The sequence below is a fragment of the Semicossyphus pulcher genome, unplaced genomic scaffold, assembly GCF_022749685.1.
Source record: "Semicossyphus pulcher isolate SPU_LCO1_2020_fin unplaced genomic scaffold, fSemPul1.0.p SCAF_3, whole genome shotgun sequence".
Taxonomy (NCBI): domain Eukaryota; kingdom Metazoa; phylum Chordata; class Actinopteri; order Labriformes; family Labridae; genus Semicossyphus; species Semicossyphus pulcher.
Window position 1 is genome coordinate 28,738,944 of NW_027211704.1, and position 16,610 is coordinate 28,755,553.

Genomic DNA, 16,610 nt, shown 5'->3' on the forward strand with positions numbered 1-16,610 from the left:
TACCATGTGAGCAGTATGGACTACTAATGTTGCAACTTGTCGAGCTGAAGTTGAACTTCACATAATTTTTTCAATCTTTACCATCACATTTCATTAACATGGACTTCACACAAGTCAAGTGCAAGTATACCTTCAAATGAAATTGCTGTACGCCACTAGTTGTTGCACTTAATTCGTGAACAATCGCGCGCATCACTTGAAATGCGATCTGATGGGGAGTTTAATGGGTGCCAAGATGACAGTGAATCTGTGGGAGGGGCCTCATTGTTGTAAAAAAAAAAAAAGGTCGTGAAGTGTCGGTGGATGTCTCTCAGACATGAAGGGAGCGCGGATGATCCAGTGTCCGTCGGGAGAAGGACGCGACATGAAGATGTGCAGAGCTGCAGGTCAGACTGGCTCCTTGTCTCAGATGTACCCAGCTCTGCAGCTGTGAACGTGTGTCAGACAGAAGGACAGATGAGCTGAGCGTGTACCTGCAGGCTGAGAGTGTGTGAGAGAGAGCTCAGAGGCAGATCCTCTGCAGAACACGCCCTGATAGAAAAGGTAGACACACTCGCACACAAACACACACACACACTGAGCCTGATCACTGAGGAGCCGAGCTGCTTACCTGAAAACAACAGCCCCAATGCTCCAGCACAGGCTCACACCACCGGACAGCTACCAAATGAAAACCCAGGACGAGTTGATTTCCACAAACTTTGGTTTGTCTCGAGGAGTTTTATTCCCGCGTGCAGCCCGGAACACCTGGACGGCCCGCGGGACTCGGTAGAGAAATAAGGCTGGTTGTTGCAACATCAGAGCATTAATCCACCGGCGGGGCTGAGCACCATGAGTAGGAAGACACGGCGCTGGATTTTCCATTTTTTCCTCTGCCTGGGAATTGTGTATTTAAAAATCGGGTGAGTTTCAGAGATGTAAAAGGCTACAAGTTGTCTGTGCTTTTTCTCACATGCGTAATTAAGACTTTAAAACGAATGCAGGGAAAATATTTCTGATTTTAAGCTAATGGAGATTTTATAAGTGCTTTCCAGTTTTGACAGACCCCAGAGCTGAAGAAAAATAGGCCCTTTCTAGCTGTTTTGCACTTATACATAAATGCATTACCTTGTGTTAAGCTACATTCATTTTGACTGAAATAAAGGAATGTCATCACACCAAATGCACTTATTATACATGCGTGATAATCTTTCTATTTTGTCAGATTAGCGCCCCCGCATAGAGTTTGTATGAAAACACCTGCACAACCTCTTCAGGAAAAAGCCACATTTTAACCTCTCACCTCCACCGCAGGGGTCTCTCATCGGTGGTCGCTCTGGGAGCGAGCATCATCTGTAATAAAATCCCCGGCTTGGCCCCCCGTCAGAGGACTATCTGTCAGAGCCGGCCCGACGCGATCATAGTGATCGGAGAGGGGGTTCAAATGGGGATCAATGAGTGTCAGTTTCAGTTCAGACACGGGCGCTGGAACTGCTCGGCCCTGGGGGAAAGGACCGTGTTCGGGAAAGAGCTCAGAGTGGGTATGTTGCACTTTGATTTCATATTAACGTGCTGATTTATTGCGCAAAAGTATGTTTTTCTTGTCAAAATGGAATATTTATACATTCTTCTAAGGGGTTCTGTGATTGGTTCGATTTTGTTCTTTATTGTCATAAATAGCAGACTAATATTTCTATAGGAGTCTATGCAATTCAGGTGCATTGAGTATCAAAGACACAATCTTCTAAATACTATTAAATTCTTAAACTAAGAGCTCTACTTCCACATTGAGTTCTTCTTTCATAGTGCCATAGAAGACATTGTTGGAACATGTCAGCATGCCTTCATTTTCATAGTTACAGAGCTCACAAGATTGTTTTTCACTAATAAAATAGTTATTACAGAGAAATAATATGGTTCATATTTACATGCCTGCATAATAGTACACCAGCGGCTTGATAATTTTGTGTTGCTTGCACACAGATAATAAACAAGGCACGTTGTCTTCATGTACCAAGTTGTATGTTATTTTTGCTTTATTTTAAGAAGTAACAGGAAAGTTGAAAAAGTTTGGAATCGCTATAATTTGTCCAGAAGTAGAATTTAAAGGCCTCTGAGGTACTCAAGCTCTGAATCTTTCACAAATGTCTGAAATTCTGATGCTCAGCCTCAGTGCATCGGCTCTCTGTGGGAAAAAAGGACACAGATTTGATCTTGTGTGTGGAATAAGACTCGAGGCGATGCTTGCTTCAAAAACAAGACTGCGGAAACCAGCGGAGAATCCTATTTAACACACTGCTGTTCCACTGTGTTGTCCTGTACGTTCACCCTGTCATCTCGGAGACAGATGCAGAGCTCGGCTGTCATTTTTTTCCCTCTAGTGTCATTAAGGATTATAGCTCACATCTTGAGCCTTTAATTTATGCCGATTGCTGTATGGTACATGGCAGATTTCTATTATAGTTTTTTGCCCGAGATGGTTGTAGTATTAGCTGCAACAAGCATGAGTGAAGTCTGAATGACCCAGCCTGATTTGATTAACTGGGATAGACACTGTTAAACGCTTCAGGATACATAGTTTGCTGTGTGAATGAGCAGGTCTCTGCGTTATAGGTCAGTAGATATGGTCGTAAAGCTTTTTGTGTTAAAATAAGGCATTGTTGTCTTTGGTCTAATTATTTTAGTGCATTTTATCATAAATGCACACTTCCACTGTATGCATTTTCTGCAACCTTTTGTAGCTACTCCATGGCTTGTAACATGCAGACCCGTCAGACTCTTCATCTACCCTCAGCTTAACCACCTTCATGTATGTTCATAAAATACTTTTCTCCCAAAAGATTCAAGTTGAGACAAGCACTTTCTTCTAGGTTTACAAATTTACCTCCAGGTTCTACGGATTTGGCAGGGCATGTTCTATGTAGAACAATTTTGCTGCAGCTTCAGGAAAGAGCTACACTTCTCATGCATAACCTGGGATTAAAACAGAGTTTATTTAATCATTGCACAATCCAGATTTTAGCCAAATGTAGATGAGAATCAGGCCGGGCTCCAGGAGACAGCAGGTCAGCCCGAGCGCTGCTGTGGTCCAGCTGCACAGAGTCTGTCTGAATCCATTGTCTTGTTTCAGCAGACTGGAACACTGATAACTGTCAGAATACATAAATCTGGGATTCTTGTGTTGCAGCAATGTACAGTATTTTGGCTTTAGGATCAAATATCCTCCCCGTCCGGCAAGGTGGCTACTTAAAATAAACTGAGAATAGGTAATGTCTGCTTCTTAACTGGCTGTAAAGGCAGATCAGAGAGTTGGTGTATTATCCATGGTTTGCATTTTTGATGCCAGGATGCTTCTGCATTTGATGTTCTGTCTACTCTGATCTTAAAGATTGACTTTAAATGTAAAGCAAGTATAGCAGCAAACAATGTCGTCCACTTGTCGTTCAGCAGTTGCACATAAATTTCTTGAAGGAGAGCACTAACCTCAAACGTCGAGAACAGTTTGTATAGCACTTTAATTGTTAAAGATGATGACTTTATTGGAGCATTTGCAACTTATGATCATTTTTGGATGCGTTCCACATTTGCTCCAACAGGAATTATCTCCATTTTAATTAAAAAGCACAGTTGACCTGAAGCACTCTGATTTATGGAGTAGAAATCCATCTATGTAGGGAGGCTCTGCATGCCTCTCAGAATCACCTCCACAGGGTGGATCCCAGACTGACGGATGCTGGGACAAGGGCCAGATATGATGCCTCAACATTTAATTTTCTCACACATAGTGTGCTCAAAAATCATCTCTGCCAATCAAATCTACTCAGCACATTGACTGTTAAATGGTATATGTGATAGATTTATGCATATGACAGAATCACACAGGTTCTTTAATCACAATTTATCACAGGGACAGTAAAACTGTCTTGCTTCCAAAAATTAGTCTCCTTCAGGGGGCCTTTTCTCTTTTCTATTCCAAACTGCTCCATTATATAAGACTCGGATCATTCTGAAGTTTATCGGTTTTGAGAGAGCTTGATGAATGAATTAGACTTGGCTTGGCTCATGTATTTTATGATTTGGTTTGAGGCAGATATGCCAGGTATGTAAGGAGGCTTGACAGCGCCTGAAATAGTGAATCCTGTTGTCTGCAATTGTGATTTAAGATATCTTTTGTCTTTATCACAGGCAGTAAGGAGGCTGCATTCACCTACGCTATTATCGCTGCCGGGGTCGCCCATGCGGTAACTGCAGCCTGTACGCAGGGGAGCCTCAGCGGATGCGGTTGTGACAAGGAAAAGCAGGGTTTCTACAACCAGGAGGAGGGCTGGAAGTGGGGTGGCTGCTCTGCGGATGTCCACTACGGCCTGGGTTTCTCTAAGGTGTTTGTGGATGCGCGGGAGATCAAACAGAATGCCAGGACTCTCATGAATTTACACAACAATGAAGTGGGACGCAAGGTATGTTTATTTTCAATACATCTTTTCTATTTGAAAGCCTGTAAGCAGTGTTTTATGCAAAACGCATTATGCACAAATACAGCCAAACAAGAGGAGGATGGCTGAATCAGGGGTGCTGCCATAGACTGTTAAAAAAACCTGCTAATTATATGATAGTAGGCCACAAGAAGTATTTTAATATTTAGACAAGTCAAAGAATATCTCATACACTGACATCTATACACACTGCATTACTTGCTGTTTGCGGCTGCAAAAGCTATCCCAGCATGCACTGGCCGAGATTCCTGGCTGTAGTCTGTCACAGAGTTACCACTAGTGATGCACTTAATATTTTCTGGATTGTGGATTGATCACGTGTTGACCGACACAATATTCAGAACAACAGATCAGTGAATCCCCAGTTGACGTTGATGTAGTTAGCTTAACATACTCACAAATACAGCAAAGCCAGCTTCTTCAGTGCAGGGCTAATTACTAAGCCACTAAGGCCCCGTTTACACCTGGTATTAACATGTGTCATGAGTGATCATCACAAGTGGACAGCATTAACGACAGGCCTAAACGCACCCAAGACACATTGAGGACTCTTTGAAATCTGATCACTCAGACCACATTCGTTTGGCAGAGTGTATGCAAATGTGTCCTGGGCCAAATTGAAGGACCGCTTACTCTTTGTATCAAGGGCAACAATTAGGCCTGACTCAATGTTAATGTTGTATGATTCATTACTTCTCTGCTGTGTCTTGTTAAAATCTTTTGACTTATTTTTTTTTTACGTCATTCCAAGCATGTGCAAACATAGTGTATCCTTTTGCCCTGCAATGATTCAACATGAGACAGTTTATTTTATTCTATAATATGGGACCGTCCTGTACGGACAAGGGAAGTGGGATGTGAGTGAACACTCGCTTTCACTCTCTCTTTCTCTGGTGCAACACCAAATTGATTAAAGGGCCAGTTCGCAGATTTTCAACCTCAGTCCTATCATGCTATTATGGGGAGCTAATGCCATTATGGTAGAAAAAAAATGCAATTTGGCTCTGTGCCTTTGGAGGAGGCCTCTCCATTGGGCCCTGGAAAACCTCCACCAGACTACATAAAATGCATCATTTGGCGGAGGTCAGGGAGCTTGCTAGACTACACTTCCTCAATCTAGGACATACCGTAAAATGTAATCTTTTGTTCCATGAGGTGCCTCGATGTAGGCACAAGGCGCAAAGCACGCTGGGTGTTGTAGGAATGTAGAATGGGTGAAACCACGAGCTGTTTGTACAACTTTCTCCACAGCTATGGTGCCAATTTCAAATATTATTGCTTCTATCGATTACAAAGAACACCAGCTTTGACTGACAGTGGGGTTTTTTTCCAGGGGCAAATTTCTCCTTTAAGATTATGCAGGCTTCTTGTTTATTTTCATAAAGAGTGAGATCTGATTTCAAGTGGTCACTGGAGGCGCATTTGGAGCGCATGTTAATGCCAGGTGTGAACAGCCATGATTAGAGTTAGTCTACTTGCGAATGGGGCAGCCAGGACATTTTAATGCCAGAGGTAAACAGCGTCCATGTCAGGCAACACTGAATAGTGTCTGGAGATGAAAGTCTGGTGCTGAACAGGACACTTTAAGAACTTCTGTGAATGTAGGAAGTTTATAAAAGTGTCTGGTGCTTCAAGGCAGTGGAGCTACAACAGAACTGTTGCCCCCTAAAGTGAAATTTAGCTAAGAAGTTAGCAAAGGTTGATGTAAAGCTAGAAGGATGTGAGATCAGAGACCCTATTCTGGGCTTAATAGGAAAATATTTTTATAGGAAATGTGTCAAAATTTTAGTGCTGGGCAATAATTACCCAAAGCAGGTTACTGACAGATGATACACTCTACAGAGAAATGAGGGATATGTTGTCTGAGAGCAGAAACAATATTTTCTTGAACTGAAGAGTAAGTAGGTATTTACAGGGTTTAAAACAGGGCTCGGTGAATCAAATGTATTAAACTTCTGATAACTTACTCAATGGTCTAAAAGTAAAAAAAAAAGGCGATTGCTGGAACACCAAGTGATACCCAACCAGAACCTCAACTGACCTGTCAGCCAACAGCCCAGTGTCTTTAATTGGCCATAGAGTAATTCAATCAGACAAACGTACAAAAATTAGAACAAAATCAGAAATCAGTGTGGTCAGATCTTACAGACATTTAGAGAACATTACTAATGCAGAGTCAAGAGGGAACAGTGTCTGACAAGATACACAGTGAGGTGGACCCAGGACGGTGACCATATGAGAGTGCATTTGCAGGAATATGATGTTGTTTATGAGTGGAAAGACGCAGGGAGTCTAATGACAGATCAATAGAAACTGCAGGACTATCCACAAAGTTGCCCCCACAAGAAAGCAATGTATTGGAAAAAGCCACAGCAGGCACATCATAGATAAGTGGAATCACTGGCCCTTGAAAACCTTAAGTGATTTTAAAGCTGAGGTCTTTAAAAGAGTCGGACTTTAAATGTTAATGTAAATGTATCTGTTAATGTAAATGTATCTGCACTTAATTTGTCCTGAACATTCAATTAATTGATTGAAACAATTGAAGGGTAGAGTTATACCCCTCTCATATTTGTATAGTAAATATGAAACTATACACCATGGCCAAATGGCTGATCTTAGCATAAAGACTTGAAGCAGAGGGAAACAGCTAGCCTGGCTCTGGGCGGACAAAATTGTTTTGGATCTGAAAGTGAAATTAAATTAAATTAATTCAATTATTTGTGTAGTTCTGAAGGGTTAAGATGTTTGAACATGAAAGTGCAGTGCAGTGGTGGGGTTGAGGGAGAAGGTTGCCATTTGTCTTATAAGCTCTGATTAATTAGCAGTATTGCATGTCTCAAAGCAACAAAGGATGGTATATGGTCTGAAAAGTGTCTTTGCTAAATTAAGAATGTGGTTTCGACATGACTTGAGGAAAATGCCAAGATATTTATGGGTTTCTTTGATGGTTAGTGTTTGATGGATATCTTCAAGCAATAGAAATACAAACAACTGTATTCTTGTTGATAGTTCTGAGTTTGACATCAGGATTTGAATAAAAAAAGAGATTACACCAGTATATCTTTGGCATTAGGTGAACAATTCATTGGGAAAGTATACAATATACACAAGAAAAAGCTAAGGGCCCAACATGCTGCCTTGTGGAACTCCTAATTTACATGCTTAAGGCAGAGTTATGACAAGACAGATTTTGCCCCGGGGGGATTTCTTAGATACATACGAGGAAAGCTTTGGAGGAAGTTGAAGTCAAAATCAATAAAATGGTTCAAGTGACTTGTCTGTTGTTGATTGGAAAATCATTTTGTTCAGTAAATAATAATAAAACACAAAATGGGGTGGAAAAACATGTTTCAAGTCACTTAGGAGATTATTTATTTCAATTTATAGAAGATATCAAAAAATAAAAATAAAAAAAGATAATAATTTCAGCATCAAACTTAGGTACTATTGAATTTGTTTGGGACAAAGTGTAAACATGGCTTCTTGATGTCTGACACTAAAACAGCAGAGATAAATAACTGAATGGATGTCACACCTCCTCACCATGCATATCTTGAAGGTGGATGTATAGATATAAGGTTAAAAAACTGAACTGTGAGTGATACTGAATCCAGTTGGGTCCTTGGCTTATTGATAGAGGTCAAGCTTTATTGCTCTAGCTTTCAATAATGTTGATACATTTTCCTTCCATTCCAAATCAGTCAGTTTCCCCATTTATCAGCTTGTTAAATGAATTATGTCATTTCATCGCTAGAATGTTTTATAAACTACTGATAGCGGCAGATCTCTGCTCCAAAAGTGGCCATATGGCTGCAAATTCACAGTTTGCAAAGAGGATCTATTCAACAAGTCAAGATAGTGTCATTGTGTACCTGATATCATTTATATATTTGAATTAATTAAACTTAAGACAGCTTTAAAGTATGGCATTATCATGTGGCCTGAAAATTAAGTTTTTTCACTGTAGACCAAATGAGACACATTTTGAGACATGAATTCTCCAATCTATGATAAATAAAAAACGTATTCTGGCAATCAAATGAGAAAAAATAAAATCTACATTACAAATCATGTAAAAATAGCACTATCAGTACCTGCAACGTCAATTGTAGTGCTAGACAATATCCTCTGTTGTTTCTCTTTGTGGGAATTCCTTAATACGTACTACTTTCTATCAGGGGAATATATATGAAAGCGTGTATTTAGAGATACTCTCATCACTCTGCATTCAACTTTTTAAGTGTCATAATTGAGGTCTGGCATCAGTCAGAAAGTGATACGTTGTGTGAATCTTTTAATATACACTTACTAAACTGATACCTCTGTAATTATTGCAGTAAGGCTTTCATGTTAAATCGGTGATGATGTCAGTGAGTGCCAACCTTCAGATTTCTTGAGAAGAATACACAATAGTGTAAAAGGTGCCACGGGAGGCTTACAGGGGTTCTGTTAGTCAAACATAGCAGCTTCGTTGGCATTTCACTTCACTGAACTCCATGAATTAAATGTTTGTCAGGTCTCGGGGCATGACCACACTAAGCTGGATGCATCCAAGGCTTTTGACAATTACCCCACGAGACTCCAGAAAGTCTGAGGCCACATCAGAGTGGAATAATTAAAAAGCAGGGTGAGGCTTCTGCAATGCCAGCGAGGGTTCCCACTCAGTGAGGAGGAAGGAGGTTAAGCTGATGTCATTCAGCCGGAGGCACACAGAGAATACCCCGGTAGCTTTGCCAAACACACCGAAAGGTTCCACTCTAACCCTGAAAAGGCCTTTCACCACTGCCAGTCTTCTCGCTGTAAATGCCTTAATGTGGTGACAGACAAAACTGTCTCTTCAGTCACAGGAGCTTGTAAATTAACCAGCTTCTGTCTGAATGGATCACCTTAAACTGATTTTTTTTTGCAACCACATATGCAGAATTCTTTTGGGTGAAATAGTTTTCATTATTATTTCAAATTCGTTATTTATTTCTGTAGTAAAGCAGATGGTGGCGATCCATAACACAAAACCCTTTGTTTTAATAATTGAAACAAAAACAGACCCATAGCAACAATTAATTGTCGATTATCTAGAAAAATCTGTACCTGTTTCTCATTTGCTGAAAACAATTATTAAGTCTTCTTTAAAGGGCATGGGTTTGTAGAATTTGATTGAACACTTGCACACTAAATAACAGGACATGAATGCAGTCACAGAAATTCCATGCTGTCATGTGAATATGCTTCTTCTGAGTGTTTTCTTGTAAAAGAATGGCACATACATAGCTACTAGCCATAGGGTGACGTACTGGAGCAGCTCTGAGATCTCTGGAATGCTTACATTCATTTGGAATGCTTGAAAACTTTTGTCTCAACCTGTTGAACTATTCATACAATATGTTAGTATTTCTGTGAACTCATGTTTCCTACTTGCTCATCATGGACAGATAGGATCAAACAAACTGAAAGAAGTTTTGTGTGGTGTTAGAACCTCTTTAATTGTATCTTTTGCATTTGAAAACATCTTTGATCTACACAATGTATTCGGTAAAACTGATGAAGGCGTCTCAGACAGTTTAATGTAATGTAAGAGGTATATGAAAGAATATCACTGGGCAGTTGTAACTCTGTACACTTTTAAGATGGAAACCTTTAACCTTTAATCTGACCCTTTCCTCCTTGTTGTAGGTCCTGGAGAAGGGCATGCGCCTCGAGTGCAAGTGTCACGGTGTGTCGGGATCCTGCACCACCAAGACATGCTGGACCACGCTCCCGAAGTTCCGTCAGCTGGGATACATGCTCAAGGACAAGTACAACCAGGCCGTGCACGTGGAGCCTGTGAGAGCTAAACGTAATAAGCGTCCCACCTTCCTTAAGATTAAAAAACCCCACTCCTACCGTAAGCCCATGGACACGGAGCTGGTCTACATCGAGAGGTCGCCAAACTACTGCGAGGCAGACCCTCTGACCGGCAGTATGGGAACACAGGGCCGTCTGTGCAACAAAACGGCTCTGCAGCCAAACAGCTGCGACCTGATGTGTTGTGGTCGAGGATATAACACACACCAGTACTCCCGTGTTTGGCAGTGCAACTGCAAGTTCCTGTGGTGCTGCTACGTGAAATGCAACACCTGCAGTGAGAGGACAGAGGTGTATACCTGTAAATAGAAATATTTATTGGACGTGTTTCAGACGCACTTCTAGACTGGACTAAGTGCGTGTGTTGTTTATGTACTTCAAAATAAGGGTTTGCTGAGGCTGATACATCAACCAGTGCCTCTACCATGTGTTGATTTAAGTGATGCCAATGGACATCTGCTATGACACTGGACTTAACCTATGGGCTCATACTTTTTTGTGTTTAATTCAAATGCCATTTCATGCCTCTGGCTTGACTTCTCTGCAGGCCTATTGCTCTATTGGCATGACTCACCTCGAGCAGTGATGATTTATTTTTCTTAGACTAATAATTTATTCAATGAAAAAACTACTGATGATTTTGAAAATTCACTGATGACTTTATCTGGTGAAGTTTTTAAGTTGGTTTAGATGTCATAGATGAAAAATATTGCACACTTAAAAGCAAAAATAATTATTTCTTACACACTGGAGCTAAAAACTGAAATGGTCAGAAATGAACTCAACTGAATGACACTGCATTTTTTTTTTTGCATTAAGCCTAGCAAAAGAACACAAAACTACTGATTCTGGGCTTGGTATGATAGTATTGTTTTATACTTGTTTCTGTCCCCCTCCCCCCATAGTTTGCTGCTAGTTTTCTGGAAAATTATGGAGTTTGTGACTGCGCAGCCGTATTGACTCTTTAAGCTAAGTTGACATCACCAGGAGCAAACATGAGCTTCCAGACATTGCCCTTAATTTTGGTTGATAGAATATATTTTGTAAAAGATTATTTTTATATAATATTTTTTATTTATTTTCTATGTAAGATATTTTCCCTTAGCATATCTAACTGTACAGTTACTGAGTTTTCCCAAAGGAAATGACCCACTGAAACACTGTTTTAAAGATGTGCCTTGTCCCTCAGCAGTAGAATACTATAATGTTACATTGAAATGTGCAGTATTGTGATTTTTTAACTAGTAGGAAACTATTATCTGAACTTGCCATGCTTCAGAGAGCTAAAGTCCTGACGTCACCTCCAGGCTAGCAACTGTTTCACCAACGTTAGCTTGATTTACTCGGGGCTATCAAGGGTTTCTTTCCTCCGTATTTCTAAATGTAAAACCGGTTTATGTGGTTATTTATCAGTAGCCTAACATAAACAACTACCTGCTACATCATTTGCTAATGAAATTGGAACCATGGCTGGTTTGAACAAAGGGAAACAATGATTTCATTGTTAGCATACAAATGCTATTGCTACTATGATTTTTTAACAGTACCAACTACAGCTTCCACTCCCAACTGTTTATTCCTTATCCAACCACTACATTTTGCTCTTTGTTTAGCCAAAATCTTGAGTGACCTCCTGTCCACAATATTTATGATTTAAATAATATCAAAATAAAAGTCAGACATAGATCATGAAATATCTCATCAAGTAATTAAACAAGACAAAAAAGCTGACCAATAATTTGATCCCAACTGTTGATACTTGACAGTTTTAATATATAGTTTCACTGACACTTTCCAGTTGCTACTCAATGAGTTTCCTGCAGTCACAATACTTGAATATAAAAAATAGTGTCCCTGTTAAGCTCAAGAGGTATCATGATGGTAAATACCGTAACAGGTTGGTTATAGATAGAACTGTATTGTAACAAGCCTTCATCACAGGGTGCATTTCATGGTGACGGCTGTAGAGCAGTTTTTTTCGTAGTTCTCTCTTCTGGTTCTTGAAAAGAACGTTTGTGCCTGAACTGATGAAATGTTTTCACCAACCTGCTGCAGTGCTCTTAAATTAGGTCAATGTTGACCAACTTCATGTAAAACCACATTGCCTTCTCATTTGTCTTTGGTTAATAAATGTTGTCTCAGAATTAACTGACAGTATTTTTTTATTTACTGCACATTTTTGAAGTCTTATCACAGAGTGAACAAGGTTTGATTGAGGGTTGCAGTGCAGAGGGTGTCACAGTGAGGCACACAGTGAGCGGTGGGAGTGCAGAGCTGCTGGCTGATGGATTACTCTGACATCTGCTTCATTCACTCCTCAACTACGTTGCTACAACAACCACACTGTGCCCCCCAAAAATGCTCTTCGTCTCATGGAGAGGCCAGACTGCCCATTAACAAAATGGTAACCATGCAAAACCCAGATAAAATTTGGATGCTATTTATTTTGTGGAAATGGCAAATGGGACGAAGCGGCGAGAGGGCTTTACAATTGCAAGGGGATGATGTCAAGAAGGATTTCAATCTGAGCAATAGAAAAGGTCTTAACTCCCAGAATAATCGGAACAAAACATTCCTCGGCTAAACTTTGCCTCAATAGAGTGACACTCTCAAAAGGCAGCTGGCCAAACAGCCCCGGTTAGAGTAACACCAACGCTCTGTCACTGAGAGCTCAACAACATTATCTGAGTGTCTCACTGGGCACTGGCTTGTTGCATGCCTCACTTTTCTATTCACATCTTAAAAGACATGGCTGCTAACTAACTCTGACATTAAAAAGACACATAACAGTCAAAGATGGAGAACTGTCACATAAACATGCTTATTATCTATAATGGTATTTGATTTACTGATGCGTTATGGTACTGTTATGTCATAATATAGCATCTTTGCTGTTAGAAATATTTGGCTGGTTAATTCTTAGCCATAGAAATAACAAGTCTCACCACAGAAGTTAAATGGTACTTCTATGGTTTACTATAACATGGTATGTGGCATAATCCAATCAAGAGTGCATACTATGATAAAATCAACTTCCAATTCCAACGTCAACAATGAATTGTCAATCTCATTTTGAAAACAACATTATCAACAAGTCTTTATAACACCCAGGACAATGGTTATTTTATGTAAATTTCATGTTCGCGTTCATGACAACTTGGCAAAATCTGCTGAGGCAGATTACGTGACATCATATGAGCAGCTATGAAGTGGACCTCATGGTGAGTCTTCCTTAGCTGAAGTTAAACCTCCTCCAGCATCAAACACATCTGCTTCCACATTCAAGTGCCTCTGGAAGACCCTTCCAGAGAATAATTTTAATAAATGGATACCACTGCAGAAATATATACTTATTCCAGGTATAGAGCACTAATGTGATAGAAGCCACCAGTGTTTATTTTAATAAAACAATCAACAGCAGCATAGTTGCCACTGTGCATTGATTTGTACTCCAGCAGCAAAGTTTAAGAAATCAATTCAAGCATATTTTCTCCACTTTTTCATATTTGATAATCATACATGTTCTTAAATGGTATTAATATAAAGCTTGCACTTCTAAGATTGACTGGAATTGGCTACAGGCACTGCAGTTGTGAGTCAAAGCACAGCACAGACTTGTCCTCTACAGGCCTCGCTCTGTCAAAAACCACACACCAAAGAAGGATCATTGCAGCACTAATGAACTGCTTCATAGTGTTTTTCCTGTAAACACCGGTGCATTACTGCCAAGGTCCCTGAAGCTTAATGCCTCTGCTTGCTTAAGGGGGTCTGGGACTGCCCGTGCTAGCCCTGCTAGGACTGTCTGTGTGCGGTGCACCTGTGAACACCTGCATTGAGGCAGTAGTCCAAAATGTATGACTTTATGACTTTATTCCAGTCTTCCACTTAAGCAAACTGCTGGTGCAGCAGCTGCCTCATCTCAGTGTTTGTTTTTGAAGCTGCTGAAGTGCCACCCAGACTCTTCAAACTGTAATCCAGGGTAAATGTGTTGTTTGTGCAGAGCTTAATTCTTTAATGTAGAACTTTCCAGATCTGCTCTTGTAGCATGGAAAGCTGACAGCTTGGTGCTCCACTGCAAACAACACTGGAAGCCGTCACGCTTGGCTTGTGCAGGAGAGATTCTCTGTCAGAACGTTGATTATTTAAGACAGGGGCTGCTTAATAACTATCATTACAGCAGTACCTTGAGAGCGAGGGCCAATCAGGGTCCAAACAGAAACCTCCTCTGCCAACAATGACGTCGTGGCGGAGGAATGAGAGAAACAAGGTACACATAATTTGGAATACCAAAGAGTGTTAGAAGATTTTAATTGAAGGACACATAAATCAAACATTTCATATCACATAAACGGCATCAACAATAAATCATAATTTGGCTCAGAAGTGATTGAATAATGAAGGATGTGTTATTTGTTGGTGAAAATAGGCCAAGGTTGGGACACGCCAGGTAATGATAAATCAATAGCCCTAAGCTAAACTTCTGCAGTTGTAAAATGTTTTCAGTGTTGAAATGTTAAAGCGAACGCAATAAAGTTGTTGTTAAAGTGCTTCGCATGGATTCTTGGACTGTTTTAAACATATTTTAGAAGTTATGGCCTCACTCTTGATCTTGCATCTAGGTTTAGCAATTGCGAAAAAAAATTGCAAATCTCTCTTGTGGCTTTTATCTCTGCAGATAGTTTTGTTTTTATCTGATCTGCCTTAGAGATATCCATCTTTGAGATTCCAGCCTCTCCCACAATACAATAAAGGTGAATGGAAGTTTTATCGTGATTCACAAAGCATGGAGAAAATTAAAATCTGTTTCACGGTTACAGAAATTCATTTTATTTGTCTTGTGATTTGCCCATTTAAAGGATTAGCTGGTCAAGTCTATCCTAAAGCCAAAACACACACTTATATGTTTGTTGAAAGAGTTCTTAGTTGCTGTGCTTATTTTCTCGTCCATTCTGGCTGTGAAGAGATCACAGTGGGATGGAGGACCAAAATCCCCTCAATCATTAACAACATATTTAAGGTCTGACAAAAGCTTATTGCCTTCTCCTGTGTAAAGGGCAGACATTTTTATGCACGGATGAGATGGTAAAAAAACAGCAGTCAGTGTTGCCAGATTTGTTTGATGCCAAACAGAGCTGTGAAGCTGCCAGATCGTGACAAAAATAGTATCATGATGTTCCGTGCAATCAACACACAACTGGCTACAAAGAGACTTATAATCAGACAACTATAATAAACACAAGCACTCTAACAGTGTTTCATGCTTTAATCAAGCAGTGATGGGTTACATGCTAGTTTTATTGAGCCAAATCTTTTGACTCAGCACTTGGCGCAACTTCGCCACAATTTCTAGTAAAATACTATTTAATGAGGTTTTCCTTCCACTGCTGTGTCGTGAATATTAAGAGTTTGAGAAAAACAGTTGATGGCACGTTTTCTCCTGTCTGATACATTTTGACAGTGAGGGGCACAACAAGATGACATAATTACAGGAGAGTCAGTCCAAACTTAAGCATACAAAAGAAATCGAATATGATGAAAATATGACATTTATATAATTTGTGGAATGTTACAGTGTTCTTATCACTTCACACAGATCTAATGCTGTTACTAAATTGGGTCTCTGTCAGTAATATCACCTGCTGTGTATGTTAAGTGTCATGAGATAACTTTTGTTATTTATTATGATGTTGACTTTGCATGAAATAAATAATAACTGGTTGAGCAATTGATCGCTATTTTTAATTTGATACTGTAACTTTTTTGCACTCACCAATATCCTGCACATCTGTACAGTTTTTAATTATACTTGTTGTATATATTTTGTGTTATACGTATTGCCTTTAATATTTTTATTCCTATTGCCTATTTTTTTAACTAATTCTATTTAAGTATTTTACTTATTTTCATTCTGTTCTGTGTTAATTGTTCTGCACCAAAATCACCAAAACAAATTCCTTGTGTGGCAATAAACCATGATTCTGATTCTCCAGCTTTTTTGGGGGATTTTTTCCTAAATATATGGGGTTTCAGATGTTTGCAAATTGTGCATTAGAACAGATGGATTAAAAGACATTTTGCAAAGAGAGGGTCTGGAGATAAATAAGAGACACATCCAGAGTGTCTAGTAAGTTTTGAATTTACTAGAGTGTGTGTGAGGTGAAAGCATTTCACATGTCAACAGTGACTTTAAGTTAATTTGATATGATTATGGTCTGTAATGTGTTCTGCAGCTGTGGATGCTTTTTGTGTCTAATAAACACAGATTGAAAAACAGCCACAGGTCAAATTTTCACA

At 39.7% G+C, this 16,610-nt stretch overlaps 1 protein-coding gene across 1 annotated transcript; it reads left to right on the forward strand.

Moving 5' to 3' along the window:
- The first annotated feature begins 591 nt into the window (after nucleotides 1-591).
- wnt7aa (wingless-type MMTV integration site family, member 7Aa) lies at nucleotides 592-12,451 on the forward strand. The gene is made up of 4 exons (XM_069678073.1): nucleotides 592-902; nucleotides 1,294-1,520; nucleotides 4,165-4,436; nucleotides 10,146-12,451. Exons 1-4 carry the CDS (start codon nucleotides 832-834, stop codon nucleotides 10,623-10,625), a joined length of 1,050 nt encoding a protein of 349 aa, XP_069534174.1. The 5' UTR covers nucleotides 592-831; the 3' UTR covers nucleotides 10,626-12,451.
- Nucleotides 12,452-16,610: the final 4,159 nt, after the last annotated feature.